We start from the raw sequence: 21,072 nt of genomic DNA, 5'->3' as shown, positions 1-21,072 counted from the left end.
GTGTGTGTGTGTGTGTGTGTGTGTGTGTGTGCACACAGAGAGCTTATGCGGAGCGTATCGGTATGGGTTCCTGGATCAGTCTGCTCCCATGTTGATCTGCTGTTTGGCTGCGTGTGGGTGTTTCAGCCAGTGTTGTTTGTGTGGGAGTGACTGTGTCTGGGGTTCATGTCCCCCTTTGGCTAAAATGGACATAGCAAATCTTTAAATATACTAAAACCTCCATGAACAAAAACCGCTTCACAAGAACAATGTTGGTGTAACTGATACTCGCTGGAGAGAAGAAAAAAAAGAATAATAAAAACAACAGCCTACATTAAGTTTCACATTCTCTTAATGACATTCACTTTCATTTCAGCGTAGAGATGTCAGCTGGAGAGTGTAGGTGATAATCAATGCATTTAAAATATTTTCTTTTTTGGGTTTCTTTTTTTGGGGGGTGGGGGTCATTGTTGTTGAAAAGCAGTTTATAGGTGAATTATTAAAGATTTCCATTTGCCTGTGAGGCAACACCAAGGCATTGCAGCCATGCAGTTTACAGTAGGCTTGTCTCTAAAACGGACATAAACGTATTGTCCACCTGATTCACAAGAACAATGACGCTGTAATAAAGAGATTCCTGTACAAAATGTTAATAAAATACATACCGGGGCATTTGTTTACATACTATGTGAACTATGTGCAACTTAAACAAGCTGGCATTTCCTGATTCTGCACAGATAAAACAGGGCAGCCTCTTCTTTGGACGATGTGATTGGCTGCAAATGGGGCTGACCTCTGTGGAGAAAGAAATCTCACTGCAGAGAGCTTTGATTTGATTTATTGGTGATCACTAATATTTCGATATTTGCTCTAAAAATGAAAAGAATATCTGAAGCTTGAAAAAGGGTATTCAGGACAGCCCTATACACGCCAGTTACTGGCCCCACATCTGCAGCAGAATTACAACAAAATACCCTTTCAGGCACAAACTCCGTTCCCAACAATAATGTATCTCAAAAGGTCCCTTTACTCTCGCCTTTGATCGATTCCCGTTCCGCAAACAGTGACACAAGTCAAATTAAACACACCGCAGAGCAAAAAAAGAAGAGAGTTGTAAAATTTTGCGGAGACGCAAGGCCTTCACAATTCGCTGTGGCCTCTGCTCCGGATTGCCTCGTTTCCATGGAGATTTATGTACACAGGGAACACAAAAGAAGGCTAAGGAGGTAACAGGGTCTGTTTAAGCCTTGAGGTATTTGCTCGAGCAAAACCCCGCTGCTAATAACACAAGCTCCATACTGAGACGGGCAACCTGGGCTGCACTCGCTGCACCCAGGTTGGCGTTGGGGAGAAAGAGCAGGAGGTGGGATGCGAGAATGAAAGAAACACATAAAAAGTCAGACACGGGGGGGGGGGGGGGGGGGGGTCATATATCATAAACAAGGGAACACAAAAAGAAACCTCTAAGACGGAGTTGTAGAGAGAGCGTATAAGAAAAGAAAAACAAGCGAAAAGAAAAGAGAACACTACTAAAGATTATATGTAGACACACACAACACAACACACACAACAACCGATGCTGCTCCAGCACTGGTATAGCTCCCGGGTAAGGAGAAGAGGGATTGGGAAGACATTTAGTGAGAAGTGGAAATCAATAAGGCAAGCGGTGGAGCTGGGAGGGAGTTCTAAGTGGATTAGATGGAGAGAATGTGTTCGATAGGTTATGGCTCTGAGAGAGAGGTAGCCAGACACCGCAGGCTCTATTGCATACTAATAAGGTAGCCAGCAGAAGAGCCAAGCATGGGGTTGAGCGGTTCACTCTGCACAGAGGTTTTCACAGAATGTCCCAAGAGGGACATTCTATGTACTGTGTGTGTGTGCGCGTGCGTGTGTGTGTGTGTGTGTGTGTGTGTGTGTGTGTGTGTGTGTGTGCGCGCACGTGTATGTGTGTGTACATATATAAATATAAATACAGACACAGTATACAGTTTTTTTTCTTTTCTTTTTTTGTTTTTACAGCCTCTATATTTTGTTTAGAAGAGTTATTTTTTGCCTACTTCACAACTGCTTCCCTCACCAGCCGGAGAATAATGTACCATTGTGGGGAGTGCCCTTTCTCAAATCTATTTATTTATCCAATTTATCCAATGTCATCTAACAATGAAAAGTGAATGAAATTAAATTAGAGAGAGAGAGAGAGAGAGAGAGAGAGAGAGAGAGAGAGAGAGAGAGAGAGTCAGCACAAACAGTGCTGTCCTCAACACTGCTTACAACAAGTTTTGTTTCACCCTTCTGGCCTGAACCCAGCCACCCTTTATCTGGCCAAGTGTCTGAGCGTCCAGGACAACTCACTGTCAGGACAGGAGTCTAGGGCTTGAGACAGAGTGAGAGACAGACAAGACAAGACAAGACAAGACAAGACAAGACAAGACAAGACAAGACAAGACAAGACAAGACAAGACAAGACAAGACAAGACAAGACAAGACAGACAGACAGACAGACAGACAGACAGACAGACAGACAGACAGACAGACAGACAGACAGACAGACAGACAGACAGACAGACAGACAGACAGACAGAAGGAACCAGACGGGGAAGGAAATAACTTAAGAGAGGGGTAGAGAGAGAGAGGGAGAGAGAGAGAGACAGACATGGAGAGGGAGATAGAGCAAAGATAGAGCCCGAGCGAGAGAACAACCGAGGGAGGGGAAAAAGAAAGAGGGAACGAAAGTAAGGCAGAAGAGACAAGGGAGTGAGCTTGCAGTGGCTCGCTCGACCGGGCAGTGTGCCGTGGGGGTGATCCCTGATGGCAGAGGCGGATAGGGGGGGATGGACAGACGGAGGGAGGGAGGGAGGGCGGGAGGGATATATGTTGTGCTTAGTCACCGACCACCACTGTGACCCAGGAGGTCAGGCCACGGCAAACCAGCAGTGCCTCCAGCGCAGCCGGGCGTTTAAAACGAGACGCAGGCGACCGACAAGCAAGCAGTACCATGCAGCCCCACTCACTGGCTGGGAAAACAGTAGCCCACGCTAAGTCAGCCTGGGGGTCTGAAGGAGGAGGAGGAGGGGGGACTAGGGGGGAGTTGTGGCGGTGGGGGTCAGTGATACTCACTACTCCCCTTCACTTAGGTCACTGAACCACGAGGACCACCGACCAGAGCACATGAGAGAGAGAGAGTGTGTGGTGGTGGTGGTGGTGGGGGGGGGGGGATACGACAAACAGTTGCCAAGAGATCCAGGGTGATCCCACGACGGTTTGACCCCGATTGAGGGGGGGGTCAACGAGGGGAGCTTACAAAAGTAGCTACCCGGCCTCCACGTCCATGCACCTCCGCCACCCGTGACCCCCCCCCCACTACACTCCGGGGCCAAAAGTCATCCCCCCCCCCCCCCCCCCCACGCGCCGCATCGCCGCTGGGGCTGCAAATGGCCATGTTTTCACTGATCTGTTTTGCTCAATTAAACTTCAGAGGACACCCTGCCACATCTCTTTGCAAGAGGTCACGACCCCGGGGTGCAGGGGCTAAGTCTCGCCTCTCGTAAAACAAGGTCTCTGTTAACGCGACGGGCCCGGCACATATTGCGAGGTAATCCATCCGGATCCCCGCAAAGCTATCTGGACGGTGAGGTGGGGGCGGGGGTGGGGATGGGGAGAGAAAGGGAGCGTGTTGGGAGAAAGGGGGTAAGAAAATGCAAGGTAATGATGTTTTATGGCCGTGTTAACTTTCAGCACCGGAGTAATGGGTAAGCTACTTGACCCTGACCTCTCGAGTCTCCCACCGGAGCACCTAACCAATCCTTTTCTGTCACTGGTTATAAGGCAACCCATAGATAACGTTCAAAGAAGCTCATTTGTAAAAGGGAATTTGTTTTGTGGGTAATGACAAGTCCAACTGACAACCCAGATTTAACGTGCCTAAAGCTGTCTCCTGTAAAGTTCATTCAGAGTTATGGCAACTCCGGGCCAAATAGATACCAATAATTTGCTTCTCAGAAAAATCCCACCCCCCCAAAAAAACTTCCCAAGATCGCTCGATCATTTAAAAAAAATATCTATCTCACATATCTTTGCAAAGTATTTATATTTAGCCGACTTATATGCAATGACCACAAAATGTCGTTCTAAATTTGTACGGAGGAATGTCCGATGTGCTTTACTGAAGCTTAGCTTAAATACACAATGAATACTTTCCTACATTCGGGGAAGAAATGTTGATGAGTAATAAGTGGAAACCAAATGAGGATGAGGAGGAATTCTAACGTGTCTGGACATGAACATCTATTCATCACTGACGACTATTCCCCCAAGAAGTAAAAACAGGCGTGCGATATCTCAATGCAGGTGGCAAATTTGGACGATTAAATGATTGGAAGAATTAAAATATTTATTTGATCCAATGAGGGGTAACTTACAATAACGGTATCTTGGGTGGCTCTGTTATAAACCAGAGTTAGTGCCACTGTGTGTACCCATGAAAAGCCAAGGCCCTCTATTGAAGACATGCTGCCAGTTGGCACAAAGGATGCCACAGCCACCACTCCCTGCCCCCAGCGGGCATTCATCTGGGCATGCACATGGGCGCTATAGCTCTGCTCTGCCTGGCTAAATGCTATGCCCAACAACAAGGGGAGGGCTGAGAGCCGTCGCTAAATTCACCCAGTACAAAATCGCTGCCAACTCGGCGACCTTTCTCATTGCAATGACCCAGGGAGGATCATTAACAAATACATATTTGGCTTATTAAAAAAATACAAAATAGGGGGGGAAACCATGGCATCACCATATTTAACGTTATTCTGTTTCATTACACTGCACACGTAAGCAGTTGCCAATGATCTAATCCACGGATATAAACGGTTTAGAACCATTTAGTTTTCTGTAGCGATCGAGCACCTAGGCTAGATTTGAGTTTCGGGGACAGCCGTTTCGTGGGTTCTTTGTGTTTCGATTGTTTGTTTGTTTGTTTCATGCAGTTGCAGCAGAACAAAGGTGGCGGGTTTCCATTCTGCCACTGTCAAAAAACTTTCCAACGTGCCCACTGCATTGCGGATGCCAACCAACGAATCAAAGGCACGCTGCAAGCAGACAAAGAGGGTTTGATGCCAACCTCCGAACCTCTAACAACCATTACTGGCGATTTCCCTGCCTCCCCTGGCACGGAGCAAAACAAAATGGCGCCGCGCTGCACGCTACCACAATATGGCTGCATTGTCTAGAGATGGGCACTGCTTGGTAACTGGGAGAAAAGGATAAGACGCTTTTACTCAAAATACAAAAAAAAAAAAAAAGAACAGCGCCCTTCCGTCATCGCGATGTCGTTAAAAGAATTCCGTTACACAGCATTTGTTCAAGTTCAAAATTGTGAGGGTGCGAGGTGTGATTGGAAAATGACCATTCAAATATTCTCGTCAATTAGGAAATCTATCAATATTTATTTCAAACAAAGGTAATTTTTCCCCTTCAAAGTATGCTGCATAGTACAATCCATTTTGCAAAATGAAATCCGAAAGTGTAAAAAAGAAACCTTACGAGTCCATTTGGTTCCATTGTACACTTTCGGACTGCAACAATGAGCATTTAGAGAAAGTAGAAAATATATGCTTTTCATTTTTATCTTTAAAACATCAGCGGACCCAATGGTTCACTCTCACCCTCGTTCCGTTAAGTCCAGCACAAGTGCTACTTATTCAATCATGTCTCTTATATTTAAAAATAACAAACGAGCACCAGAGAGGCATTCTGTGATTCTGTGATACTGAACAGTTAAAAAACACAGCAGATGCCAACCGAGGAGGCAGCGGCATCCTACAAAAGACACAAAGGAGGTCTGATGCCAACCCTGGTGCCAATGGCAACCATTATTGTCTCTCTGCTGTGCCTTCTGCTTTCCCTGGCACTTATCAAACACAAAATGGCGCTTGGAGTTTGATGATAATGAGCTAGCTATACTGACATTTGAAGGAGGGCTCGAACAAAAACGCAGTGTAGAAAATAATGGTCGCCTGATGTTCATTGGATATTCTAAAATCGCAGATGATTATATAATTTACAATGTTGTTATTTTGAAAGCATATCGCTAATAACCGAGAAGTTCAACAGTATTCAGTAGCGTGTAATGCAGAAGCCATTGACATTACATATGGTAGATACAGCATCTCATTTTGTATCTCAGCCTTCATGCACAGGAGTCTATACTGGTGGAATCTACTTAATCTGGCTACACCTTATCTTCATTTAAGTCTAATTAAGAGATGGGTATTTTAAAAAAATGTGTAAAATGGAGAACTAAGTGAGTGAACAATAAGGCTAGCTCATTGAGCAGGAGACACAGCTCATTACATCGTGTATTGAAAAAGCTGCTATGAAGTTATGCAACAGTCTGAAGAAAGACAATCACTAGTACTACTGATTCCAAACGCTTCAACAGTCTACAAACATTATGGATTATTAAATGGACTGCATATAAACAGCATTTTTACAGAACACGTGCAAAAATGCAACTTTCACACTTGAAATGGAATTATGAAGTGTCAAGTTTCTATACCTGCATATGACTGAGGTGAAAAAATGTCCAAACATCTATTTGTGAATTTTACCATTTGAATTCAGAAATTAAACTGCACTGGTTATTAATTATCACAGTTTTGCTGTATAGTAGTACAGGCTGATCTTTTTTTTTATATATACAAAAATAGCAAAAAAAAAATAATATTTTGAAAATGTATTGTATGGTATTCTATTGAAAATCAATATTCATATTTCACATTACTGACATTAACACATTTCATGAATTAAGAAAATTATTATTATTTTCCACATAACCGAAATGACAACCATAGCTCCTGAAATGTATGTGGAATTTATTTGATTGGAGAATGACATTTCCAATTCAGTTGAATTGAAAAATACCAAAGTTGTTTTGCTAACAGTCAGTGATGTGTAGATTTAACATGAATTAAATGTGGTCCTGGAGTCTTCTTTGCTTTATCTTCAGTATAGTATTGCACAAGTTTACGGTCAAGATAAGAACAAAACAAAAAGGACAGGTGTGTGTGTGTGTGTGTGTGTGTGTGTGTGTGTGTGTGTGTGTGTGTGTGTGTGTGTGAGTGTGTGAGAGAGAGAGACAGAGAGAGAGAGAGAGAGAGAGAGAGAGAGAGAGAGAGAGAGAACACACTAATCCTCAAAATGCATATTAGCAGCACTATTGCTAATCTACATCAGTGCACATCCTAAATGCACATGCACATTCACACACTCATTGTATCTGTGACAAACATAGCTGTGGTCTCAGCTAGTATCCAACAAGCCTGCCACAAAGTCAATACATGTGACCCTTGACCCTGCCAAGCACACATTTGTGCCACTGCCAACATGTACACACACGGACGCGGACGCACATGCGTGCGAGAGCACGCGCACGCGCGCACACACACACACACACACACACACACACACACACACACACACACACACACACACACACACACACACACACACACACACACACACACACACACACACACACACACACACACACACACAATTTACACTGTGGAAGAGCGTGAACCTACCTTGGTCCTGGACATAGTATGCTAGAAACAAGTCCAGTTCCTTGACCGACACTGTTATGTGGTGTGGCTGGACGCAAAGTGCTGGGTTGGTGCAATGCAGAGACTTGACGAGGCGCTCGCCGTCTGTACTTTCCAGGGGGATGCCTTTGAAGAGGATGACCATCACCAGGTCCAGGCGCCAAACTTTGTCGGCCTGCCGCAAGCAGTCGATCCTGCGGATCTTGCCCTTCTGGTCCGGGTTGGAGAGCACGCAGCACGGGTGTTTCTTGCCCGTCACGCTGAGGACAAAGTCCTCCCGGTACTCCTGGCGAATGTCCTTCCGGAGCTTGGCCAGCAGCCTGGACGCCCACTTCTGCTTCACCTCGGGCTTCTCGCCTAGCAGCTCGTCCTTGACCGCGCGTTCCTCGTCCTTGGACATCCGCTTCTCGTGCTTCTTGAAGTACTTGCGTTTCCTGGCCTGAAGGTTGAACCACGTGTAGGCGATGGCACGGACATGAGGGAGGAGAGCCTCGATGAAGGGATGAAATTCATCCTGGAGCGGTTCGTGGGGGGGGGGAAAGGGGACGCGCCGGGTCGAAGAGGAGGGAAGAAAGGGAAGGAAGACAGAAAGAGAGAAAGTTAAAACACAAACTATTTGCCTATGAAATGTTCATCGGTCGGCCTATACAGTAAAAAAGTTAAGACTACAACAAAAGTAAACGGTTTCAGTCGTATGGCCATGTCATGTGATGACATCATAACGGCAGTTTCATTCATACACGTAAAAAAGGCACTCTGTGTTCTTTTACCATCCTAAATGTAGCTGGATGTGTTGCAGGTATACCACAAGCAAATTCCACTGTTTTATATCAACTGCCAGCGCCACAATAGGACAAGGCACAGCAGCTCAAGTCTCCCCTCTCTCCGCTCTCCGAGCATGCACTGAGTGGGAGTCCCATGCTGCTGCTGACGGAGGGATCATGCGCCCCCCGTGCACTTGGATTTCTCAAGCTATAGCCACATACCAAGTGAACTTGTCCCATGTTCAGTAAGTAAGGAGAGTAAGGAGAGGGGCGGGTGTACAGGGCTGGAGTATAGATTGAAATAGTACAAATGCACAAATAAAAGTAATCTTCTCTGTGAGCACACACGCTCTACTAGCCTCCTACATCAACATTGTGTTCCATGAGTGGTGGAACTACGGGCAAAGAACTAAAAGCTTCATAATTATATATTAATAACAAATATAGGAACTTAGTGGAAGCTAGTATTTATATGTTTGAGGCGGGACTATATGTTTGCGATCCTTCCAAATCCCACACTGTGTTGAACGCACGCCATGACACTTGACCGCGTTCATTCCCAAATCTGGCTTCGACAACGAAAGTAGAATTCTGGCCTAGTCTGCAAATTATTTGTTGCCCATACATTTTTTGCTATTGAGCAAAGAATATTTACGTGAAATTCTTATATTTAATTCTGGTATTCATCTACAGTGCAGGGCATCATAGTATATAGTGCAATTTATATATATATATATATATATATATATAAGTACATAATTGTTTTATCCTTGCAACTAAAAGTATTTCTGCAAGCTGAGAAATAGGAGGAAAATAAACCGGAGCGTATCAATACTAGGGTTATTTTGCGGTATCACTAGGATAACTGGAAAAAAAAAGAAAAAGAAAAGGGAAGATAACTTTTCAGTGTACATTCCCTATATACGTTTCGGAGTGTGCTGTGAAAGATGAGGATTCATTTGGTACAGAATTATCAGAAATTATAGTAGCAGCGTGTGAGTGGAAACATGATCATGTCATTGTTTTAGGTCATTAAAATGTCAAACCGAATAACCATAAGACGCTTCATTTGAACAGGGCCTTTGAAGAGTTCAACCACATATTGTTCTTTGTGTAGGCAGGCAAGGCTATGGGAAACCACAGACATCCACTCCCTATCTATGCTTGCCGCTGGTGCTCCAACCGAGAAGCCACATTTCTGGGCCTCCCTTTCATGGCAATAAAACTTTAAACTCGTGTTTTGGTGTAGTTGTCAAATAATAATGAAATTAAAATTACAGACTTCAGTGACGTTTTGTGATATAGCCCATAGAACACTTTACAAACTTTTACACTATACATTGTGTCATCTTGAGCATAAAAAAGTGTAAAATAAATAAATAAATCTAAACTAATTATTGAATTGCCATCTCCCTAAAGTTGACAATGACACTGAGAAAGGTGAGTAATACTGAGAATCAATATACATGGTAGCAGCTACTTCTTTCTTTTTTTCTAAATATGTTATACACTTGTGGTTTGCGGTCAAAAATCTATCAAAAAATATTGAGTTCATATTTTAAACCAGACTAAAACCAAGCTCTCTAAGATAAATGACTTGGCGAGGCCCTGTGCAGTGCACTTCAGCTGGGGCCATAAAAGCACAATCCTCTTAAGTACAAACTAAACCACATCTCAGTCAATCACTTACTTATGCCAAGTAAAATATAAACAGTCAAACTGAGTCAGCCAAACAGTCAGCTACTCTGTCCAAGTCCTTAGTCAACCTTATCATTAGTAGGCCTATCTTCATTCAAGTGCCGAAATGTCCTAACAACTTGATTTTCCTCGTTTCCATGCATGGTACAAATAAAATGATGCACAGGCTAAAATATTAAATAGAGTTAGACGAGGCCATATTGTGTATATTAAAAGGTTATTTGAGGGCACGAACAACCTAATGAATTAAACTTGGCAGAAATTGTGCATATTACAGGTATGAATTATACCGGATTATCATATAGGTGACAATTACTAGTGTCGCTTATTTGCGCACAACTTTACGCAGTTGGGGAGCGCAGCATATTTTGATCGTTCGGGTTTGACACTGGGTTTTCGCTGGACTCTGATCTTTTCCCGTATCTAAAATCAACATAACACGGTAACATTGTCCTCACCTAACCACACCGTTTGGATCAATAGCATACATGTGTTCTGTTTGAACAACCTATATCCGCCAGCAAAAGCGGCAATTCCCTTACCGCCGAGGTTGGTATAGAACATTATTTAGGCTATATGGCTAATTATATATCTATTCACGAGGACAGGGAATTGAACGATCTTTCTTAACGCAAAAAGAAACGTGCACAGCACCGAATTGATTATCGCCTATTGCGCTCTGGTAATTTGCAGTAATCTGTCAAAGAGCAAGCATCAAACAACGGCATGTCAGTTTAAACAAAAAATAATTAAAAACAAAAAACAAAGAAAGACACAAATACCTGAGTAAGACAAATTGGAGAATACATGACGAGCCAGTCGCACACAAAACCAATGTTATTTCGAGTGATTCCTGTGAAGTGCGGATCACTTTATTATCGCGCCATTCCTCCTATAGCTGGGGCCGACGACACTGCTAGTGTGCACCGTGCGAGACTGCTTGGTGGAGGCAGTTCAGATCCGCGTCCAAAAGATTATCCAAGAAGAACAACATCCATGGAAGAAGTGTAGTGTGCGCGAGGATCCGAAAAGATTGTCGTTGTCTGAGTTCAAATGTAAAGTAGCCTATGATTAAAAAAGAAAAGGGAAAGGAAAAAATGAAAAGTTCAACATGCACGCGTAACGGCACTTCTAGTTCTAAATGCCTCCCGACTCCGAACAGACTCGTAGAATAGCCTACCGCCGGTAACTACTGCCCTGCTGCCGGGGCTGGGTGGATGGATGGATGGATGGGGTGTTTTGCGCTCTCTCTCCAGTTTTAGTGAGATCTGCCTCATAAACGCATTGTGACGCGCCACCACCAGTATGCACAGCGATCGATGTGTGCAACGCACGCTAGCTCCCGCTTTTCAAACTTGATATGAAATGGACCTGCATACACCTTCAGTTCAGCCCTGCACGATCCCAGCAGCAAATCACACACAACTTTTTTTTCCTCTCTTTCACCCACGTAATTACATAGTCACACTCCTCCTCCTCCTCCTCCTCCTCCTCCTCCTCTACTGCTGCAAACACATTCCATATTATCCACCATCCCACCGACCGAAGTCACCCTTAACTATTCTTTTTTTTTGCACAAAATTAACTCTGAGGGTGTACAAAATGAGACCGAATGGACCCGTAACACGGAGTTATAGCTACAAAATGCATGAATTATATCACTGAATATATATATATATATATATATCTTTTTTTACAATTTATTTCTGAGAGGATTCTTTTATGGGCTCAGGAGGAGAACTTTGGACCGGTGGCTCCGGAGTATATATAACTTTATTTCTTCCACACAAGCCGCGTGCGTGCGCCCTTATAATCGCACTTTATGCTTCAAGAGCAAAAGCACTATTAACTTCTCTCAAATTAAATCGTCTTGCAGATTTACAGCAGCAGCGACACAATCGTTAACTGATCCCTGAAACAGCAATTCCACTCTCATCTCTTCGACATTTATAGCCGTGTAAAGGGGCTAATACTGGGCCCTGTAATGATAATCCACCAAATATAAAGGTTATCTCTGCAAATGTGTCTTGTGCGTGTGTGTGTGTGGGGGGGGGGGCTAGCTTTTTGTTTGCCAGAGTGAAAGTTATGCATGGGAGGGGGGGGGGGGGGGGGGGGTCTAAGTCTATGATACATTACAAAAAATAATAATAATAATAATATTAATAATAATCAATGTGAGATATCTACGATTAGAAGAGAATAAATTCTGCTTGACTGAAAAAGTTTCAGGTTTACCTGATTGACTATTTTTGTGTAGGCTGACGGGGTTACAGTAATACAAATCTGTTTTGTGTGTGTATCTTTAGGTCTATTGTAGGTTAATGAGATGTTATTTCAACATTGTCACGGTGTAGTGCGTGTGTGACTGCGCGTGTGTGTGTGTGTGTGTGTGTGTGTGGTGTGTCCACATTCCAAATGAAGTTCATTCGCCAATAAAGGGGCGGGGAGGGTTAACGTGGGTTACTGTAGAATCGGTGCCAAGTTGACACGTCTTTTGGCGCTACAGTCAGTGTTGTTACATTGGGTTCCAATTCCAGCCATGGTTATGTATGTAATGTAACCCACTTATTATTCCATCAGATTATTGGTTACATTTCTCTTGGCACCACGCGTTATTTTACTACCATAGCAACAAAAAAATGACTAGCCTCTCCAAATGTCATCATCATATCATTATATCATCCTATCCTAACATCTCAGAAACATGTTCACGTACCATCGCACTGTACTGCATGGATTGACTGGGTGTCCTGGAGCCTTGGTGAGACACAAGCCGGTAGAATCACATTTCTCACGTCACGCTGTTCAACTTTGTGCTTTAGGAGGCTGTTTCTCTTGCACACAAAAAAAAAAAAAAAAAAAAAGTCAATACCGGAAGACAATTCTTGGCAGAAGGCGGTCAAATCAAGTTAAGAGCACCTCGTTTTTTTCCTCTCTCTCTCTCTCTCTCTCTCTCCCCCCTCTCTCTCTTATCTCCCTTCTCCCCTTCGCGTCTTTACTTTTGGATCGGGTTTTTTAGGGTGTTGCGGCTGAGATTTGAACGCGATCCAGAAGAGGTTGAGTTTTGGAAACTGGGAAGCAGGTCTCCGCCTTCACTTTCACTGACTGACTGCCGCCCCTCCGACGGGCTCTCGCCACTCCGCCAGCCACTGAACGCTGCTCTCCTATTGGCTACCACTACTGCCCCGGGGACAACCATCCCATAGCCCGAAGTGTGCACTGTGTGATAGGTTATAATATTATATGCAAGTGGTAGAAGAAGTGATACTTTTCATAAAGGTAGCAATGCCATAATGTAGAAATACAGGTACTATTAACTGTTACAAATAAAAGCTTAAAAGTCCCCCAATGGAAACAAGCCAATATAGGCTTTCTTGGATAGCAGAACTTGTATTAAAAAGTTAAGTATTCAATCAATCAATCAATCAATCAATCAATCAATCAATCAATCAATCAATCAATCAATATTAAACAATTTTGACTAAGTGAGTAAAAGGGGGTGCATACTTAGTTTAGACTATGGGTTAAGGTTAGGTTTAGGTGTGCTGCCCCGTGGGAGGTTAGGTTTAGGGTGAGGGTTTGAGATAGGTTGTAGTTGTAGGACTAATGACTGGTCTAACGGTTAGACCAGTCATTAGTCCTACAACTACAACCTAGGTTAGACTCTAACCAATGACTAGTCTAAACCAAAAACAAGCACGGGAGCAGACGCTAGGCATTATGCCCTGTCTGAATCACATTCATGACAGGGCAACAGCTCCATGTTCACGAGTAAAGGTGCAAGTATTCTCATCAAAACATACTTAAGAGTTGCAGGCTACTACCAAACTTAATAGAATCAGAACTTCATTTTCATGACACAAGTTGAAATTCATTTTTGTGTAAGATCCATGTTTTGTTTTGTTTTTTTGTAATAAGCCTATGCACATGATGTTTGACATAAAATGCATGGACATAGCAGCAGGTACAGTATATATTGGCGCATTGTCCATGAGATGAGTATTTTTGCATTGTCAGTTCAACCACATGTAGCCTATTCATTATGCAGAATGGCCCATTTCGCAATCATATTATTGAATTGTAATGAATTAATAATGCATTCAGAGTTGTGTCACTTTAATGTTGCAGCTGGTAAATGTGGGGCTGATTTGAATTACTTTGTGCTGCAGCTGCGGTAGCTTACCTAACAATAATACATAATAATCTATCGGATAATGTATGTTTTGTAGCAATATTCAAGATATGCAAAGTAGCCTATACAAAATAAAGCTGTCAAGTAACTAGTGAGTGGAGTAGAAGTAGCCTATAAAGTATACACAATTTATAGGCTACTCAAGTAAAGTAAAAGTACTCCCAAATTAACTAATTTACTCAACTACTGTACTTAAGTAGGCCTACAGTAGTTGGTTAGTTAGAGTACATAGTTTAATTCCATCACTGCTACTTACATCAAACAAGGTAATTCAATTGTTACCTCTTCAAATATTCCACAGAGAAGCACTGTAACTATGGAAAATTGGACAAGGTTTTCCCTTCAACATGTTTGATGTAAATCTGTCAACGTAATTCATATTATTACATTAAATTCCATTCCACTGTTGCATTTGTTGTGGAGTGTAGCCCACCATGTTTGCTGTCAACAGTCAGCCAACAGTGAAAACTAATCAACCAATCAAAGCACAGCCGTCTCTTCAGGCCATAGGATCTCTTCGTGCCATGGGAAAACTGTGTACCCTCGGCCCCTCACTTCCGCCCGCCTGACTCACTGTATACTGTTTGTGTGACTGATGTTGTACTTGCATGACCAGTGAGGTCAGCAAGCATGCATGTCAATAGAACACAGGTCAGCGCGCATGTCAGTGGAACGCAGGTCAGCGCACATTTCAGTAGAAGACAGGTCAGCATGCACGGTTAACTTGCAGGTCACATTGGTCACATTGGGTTACAACCAGTGGCGTATCTACAATAAGGCGAGGACAGGCGGCCACCTGTCCAAATCCATTTCTGCCGTGGCCAAAAATCCATACACTGAGAAAAAAGAGAGGACAAACACCAGACCTGAGAACTATTAGTGGACAGTGGATTGGCCGCTGCATGCAGAGAGCGACCCTAAATCACCCATTGAAAGTCAATAGAACACAACATGCATGGCCCCGGTCAGCGCGCATGTCAATTGAACTTAGGTCAGCGCAGCGAGCAACAGGCATATGACCATATATAGGTCAACATGCATGACCATAGAACAGTGTGCAAAACCATATACGTCAACATGCATGACCACCTAGCTACATGACCATAGGTCAGCTACATGACCATAGGTCAGCTACATGACCATAGGTCAGCTACATGGCCATAGGTCAGCTACATGGCCATAGGTCAGCATGGCCATAGGTCAGCTACATGACCATAGGTCAGCTACATGACCATAGGTCAGCTACATGGCCATAGGTCAGCTACATGACCATAGGTCAGCTACATGGCCATAGGTCAGCTACATGACCATAGGTCAGCTACATGGCGATAGGTCAACACTACATGACCATAGGTCAACACTACATGACCATAGGTCAGGTACATGACCATAGGTCAGCTACATGGCCATAGGTCAACACTACATGACCATAGTCAACACTACATGGCCATAGGTCAGGTACATGCCCATAGGTCAACACTACATGGCCATAGGTCAGCTACATGGCCATAGGTCAACACTACATGGCCATAGGTCAGCTACATGACCATAGGTCAGCTACATGGCCATAGGTCAGCTACATGACCATAGGTCAGCTACATGGCCATATGTCAGCTACATGACCATAGGTCAGCTACATGGTCATAGGTCAGCTACATGGCCATAGGTCAACACTACATGGCCATAGGTCAACACTACATGACCATAGGTCAGCTGCATGGCCATAGGTCAGTTACATGAGGGACTGCAATGGAAATAAGCCGTTGGCTTTCTTGCATGTATCCTTTTGATGGTGATGTATAACTATGTGCATTTTTCTGTACATGTAAACATTGTCAATAAACATATCAATCAATCAATCAATCAATCAATCAATCAATGACCATAGGTCAACACTAGGTCAGCTACATGACCATAGGCCAGCTACATGACCATAGGCCAGCTACATGAGCATATACACATACAGATGTATAGACAAAATGTCTATGACAGTCAGATCAGTCAGGCTTCATCTTGAACCGTCTATTACAGAGTATGTAATACATTCTCACCTACAAGTAGCCCACCAATATAGATGACTAATAATAATAATTATTATTATTATTATTATTATTATTATTATTATCAGTAGGCCTATAATAGGCCCAGGCTTGCCATTGTATCAAGTTGTGATATGCTACCTTACAACAAGATTGTATAGGCTATACAAGGCTATACAAGCCTTGAATACACATGGTAACTTATCATTTATGATTCATTCCACAAACAATTCCACACAAATTATGTAATACTATTAAGCCGGTAGGCTATAGGCTAGTCATAATGTGATGATCAATGATGAATGATCGTTTCGGAGATAACGCCAATCTAATACTTAATGTGTATCTAATCAAATTAAGGCGACTTGAACCATAAAGGGTTTTGCCTATTATTATAATATAATGTCACGCTAATAACAGATGAAATGATAAGTATGAATCATTGTCATCCAGTCAAATTGGCCTCTCAACCCTCAACACATACTGCACGCAACACGCACGCGCGCGCGGGGTCGCGCACACACACACACACACACGCACGCACGTACGTCGGCACACACACACACACACACACACACACACACACACACACACACACACACACACACACACACACACACACACACACACACACACACACACACACACACACACACACACACACACAATTTTTCCATGCAACTATAAAATAACAAATAAATAAAGTTTTTGTCTTTCAAATGGACAGGCGGGCTATTGATAGGTCCATTTGCTGCTCCAATAATCCCTCACGTCGCGCTCTCTCTCCCTCGTTAATTCACAACTGTGACATTTCAAGGTCTATAATATTAATTAGGGCCATTTTACACAATGGTGGGACGTGATTCTGATAAAACATTTGATGGCAGTAGCACATATTTCTTTTTACGAGAACCATTACTTGAGATTAAATTGCTTCATATTTAGTAATAGTAGGCTATCGACTATCGGGGTCTTTATTGTATTTTGTTTCCAATTTCCTTTATTTTTTCTAGGCTGTGTAGGTTATGTTTCATTCTTTCAGCGGATTAAATGTATTAAAACATTTTGTAAGCAGAATTATTAAGACCTATAAATACAGACAGTGTAAGAACCTTTCTCACCTTTGTGTCTGCTGCCTCCATGTGGCGAGAAAGCAAATCACTAGTCTGCAAAGCGTCTTGAATTAATCCGAGTCCGACCGTGTTGTGTAACTTGTGTTGACCAGTAGTTTTAACTTGGCATCAAACAAACAAACTATCTTGACGGAAGAATTACTTTTCTAGATATGTATGCTATAGAAAATCGATAAAAATAGATCTACAAGAGTCTTGCATTGCAGCTGTCGCAGATTCGCAGGGCGATGATGATGATGCCACTGCCAGCAGTACAGAGAGCACTCGATTGAACACTGATTAGAAATAAGTCTCAGCTGCCACGGTACGGGCACAGGCAGCCACTATTTGGGCACTTATAATAAGTGCCTGCCCGTGACAGACCGTGTTGAAAATTAGCTAAATGTACATTCTTTCCTTAAATAAGCTTAAAGAAAATTAACTAAATGTACCTTCTTTCAGACCATCTGAGTCTTTAGAGACATATAGCAGCCATAAATAAGTCTTATTTATGGCTGCTATGTCCCTAAAGACTCAGATGGTCTGAAGGAAGGTACATTTAGACAGTTAATGTTCTTTTAGCTTATTTATTTCCAAGGAAAGAAGGTACATTTAGCTCATTTTCAACAGAAAGGCGGCCTTCACAAGAAATCACATCACAAGACTAGCATATAGCCTACTGGCCAGCAAGCGGCCCGGACAAGGAGGAAGTTAGTAGTTAGTTAGTTGCCTCCTTGTGACTACTAAGTGTACTACTCAGTCACAACAACCACATGTGAGTGACTTTGTGAGCAACTTTTAGCACACGTTAAGTGCTAAAAGTATTAGCCATTTAAGCAAAAATAGTTACCCATTTTTATGTAAAATTGGAGTAGGCTACAGTGCAGAATATGTAACCTGCAGCTGGCTGCTGCTAAGTGTTTTGTGGGATCGTGAGGATTGAGGAATTACGTTTTAAACCGGTTTTTAACATGCTACTCTAATCCCATGCTCTAATCTTTTTATTTCGCTAGATGGCGACATGCTCGTTCTGTTGATGTGCTGACTGAACTGAAGACCTTGAAAGCAAACCATACCAAAGACATTCAAAATGGTAACAGGAAAGGTGGGCACCACAACATTCTGGGCAAAGCTGAAGAGTGGGCACTTTGGGGAAATAGAGTGACATTAGGGGAATCTGGGCACCAAAACAGAGTGGGCACCGGGAAAACTGGGCACCTCGGAAGAGTGCGTACTAGATTAATGTGTGCACCAAAACAGAGTGGGCACCAGACCTCGGAAGAATGGGCACCAGGGGAAATCCGGGGCACAAAACGGGAATACTTTGTGTCCACAGAATGTGTTTAGCACCTAACGTGCATATTACTAGAATGCAACTACATTCAGATGACCTCCAAAACATTTTCTGACAAATTAGTTTGAGGTTAAGGTTGGGCATAGTTCTGCGAGGTTAAGGTATGGGACCCACAAAGCATCCCCTGGGAGTGCAACCGTTTGCACATCATGGCTGGGGGATGTACTTGTACATCAAGCCGCATTGTACTACAGAAACAGGAGATAGGATCCTGCCCTATGGGCACCATGGCTCAACAAGGCTTTCTTACATACGAGGTTGCAGAGATAAAAATAAATACAATATTTATATATCTATCAAAATAAATTAGTAGACCTAAATATTAATGGTTAAGAGCCTAGGGTGTAATAAAGTGGGTTTAATGAAGCTTAATTTGCCAGTTTCCAGAGTGCCAGAGTATCCAGGAGACGCTCTCTGTGTAAAATGAAATACACCTAGGTCCTGGGTAAAGGGGTCCTTGGTTGGCGCAGTGGTAAAGTCCCTGCCTAGTGCCTACCACCACAGAGGTTGTGGGTTTGAATCCACTGTGGTTGTCAGAGGGGGTTCCAGGTGGTCCCCAGCAAAATAACGGAGAGTTGTTAACCAAATGGACCCTTGCAGGTCCATTCATTTTACACTCTCAGGAGTTAAATTATTGTTAAACATCTACATTACTTAATTTACAAGAAGTCTACACAATTAGAGGATGTAAAATAATTGTTATTTTGATCAATGTTTCCCTGTTATCTCCTATGGCACCAACATCAATCAGAACAGCATGGAATTGTGGACAAAATCTTATCCAAAGGGAACAAAACAATTCTGAAGTCTTGGGTCTGAGAGGCTAAGGGCTCCATTTTCGTCACCGCTAAACTTTTTTTTATTTTTATTTTTTACTATTTTGCAAAACATTTTTGAATAGTTAAAATGGCCGGTCTACAAGCTCACAACGTGTCAATGTAGATTGGCTAGTTGAACTATTCAAAAATGTTTTTCAAAATAGTTCAAAAAAAGGCAAAGAAGTTTAGGGATAAGGGGTTTAGCGGTGACGAAAATGGAGCCCTAAATGTCCTCAAATGGTGGTCCGTGACTCAAATGCCCAATAAATAATGGACCTTGATATGAAAAGGGTTGAAAACCACTGCTCGAACAGGAATTGGCACGTGTTCGGGGGAGGGAAGCCGAGCGGGGAGTGTGATGATTATCGTTGCACGTACTGCTACGGGCTGGGGGCGGCACCTGTTGGCGGGGAGTGTTGGTCGAGAGGAGTAGGATGAAGGCTCTACTACCTCCCGGTGGGGGCTCCTCACTGGCAGGTGAGCCAGTAGGATACAAAAGCAGTGACAACACAGAAATGTGTGTGGGGAGGAATCAATTGGCACAATAACTAAATTGGGGAGGAAAAGGGTGTAAAAAAAGAATAATTGGCTACTTTAAATAAAAATGTAATGTTTAAATAAAAAGGTATCAATTTCAAATATGCTTATAGTAAAGTGTAATTTGACAGAAAAGAAGTATCCAGTATGTGTCACATCATTATGATGCCATTGTGACACTTTAGACCCACGCAAAAACTATAGGCGTCATGTTTTCTAGAGGTATTTGGTGCTCTCTTATAATAGTTCCTTTGGTAGCTTCTCATTTAAGTTCACTCAGTTGCCGTAGCTTCTAAGTCAAGTTCACTTATGGGTCGCCTGGCTGTGACAGTGCCCTGATAGTCTGCTCAAAGTAGTTCCCTTGCCCTGCCTGCCAGCCAGCCAGCCAGCCAGCCAGCCAGCCAGCCAGCCAGCCTGCCTTGTTCTGGTCTCCTGCACTTGAGTTCACCTGTCTGACCCTAACAGGCTGTACATTACAGTGAGATCACAAGGGAGGTTCTTGCTGCTGTAGTTGCTGGCTCATAGAGGGACAGATGCTCGTTGTCCTCGCAAGTAGTGACAAATTGCTCTAGAAGAATAATTTATGTGACTACTGAAATGTAGTGGTCTTCCCCGTAAAGATAGGTTAACTCAGTAATCTGGAGCGAGCATCTAGTTAGTTTAATAATGCCATCAGTACCATTCACAGGCCCTCATTAATTCAAGGCTATACTTCTGCAGTTGAATAGTAATTACTGGCTAATGGGATTTTAGTCATATTTACTGTGGATAGACAAAAAAGGATACACAAATACAAAAATAATAGTACCGGGATTTCAGAGACAGTGTAATAGAAAGATGGTCTGTAGTCAAGTCAAGTAAATAAATATTCAGAAATAAATGTCAGCCTGTGTTGCCTCTGCAGCCTGGGAAAGGCGCGGGCTGGACAAGGGCTCTTTGTGTGGCACTATCAAATTAACACTGTAGAGAGTGCACAGAGAGGTG

General features: G+C 43.0%; 1 protein-coding gene across 1 annotated transcript in view; it reads right to left on the bottom strand.

The window, feature by feature from the left end:
• The window catches only part of LOC306914306 (nuclear factor 1 B-type-like), a 94,044-nt gene extending 80,997 nt beyond the window's left edge, over nt 1–13,047 (bottom strand). The window contains exons 1-2 of the mRNA XM_079491303.1: nt 12,753–13,047; nt 7,557–8,088 (exon numbers count right to left, since the gene is read on the bottom strand). Coding sequence (XP_079347429.1) covers nt 7,557–8,088; nt 12,753–12,770 — 550 coding nt within the window. The 5' untranslated portion in view covers nt 12,771–13,047. The remainder of the gene's footprint in view (nt 1–7,556; nt 8,089–12,752) is intronic.
• Nucleotides 13,048–21,072: the final 8,025 nt, after the last annotated feature.

The sequence above is a fragment of the Electrona antarctica genome (assembly GCF_951216825.1).
Source record: "Electrona antarctica genome assembly, chromosome: 21".
Lineage (NCBI taxonomy): Eukaryota > Metazoa > Chordata > Actinopteri > Myctophiformes > Myctophidae > Electrona > Electrona antarctica.
Note: the sequence above shows the minus strand (reverse complement) of the source record. Positions and strands in the feature narration are given on the sequence as shown.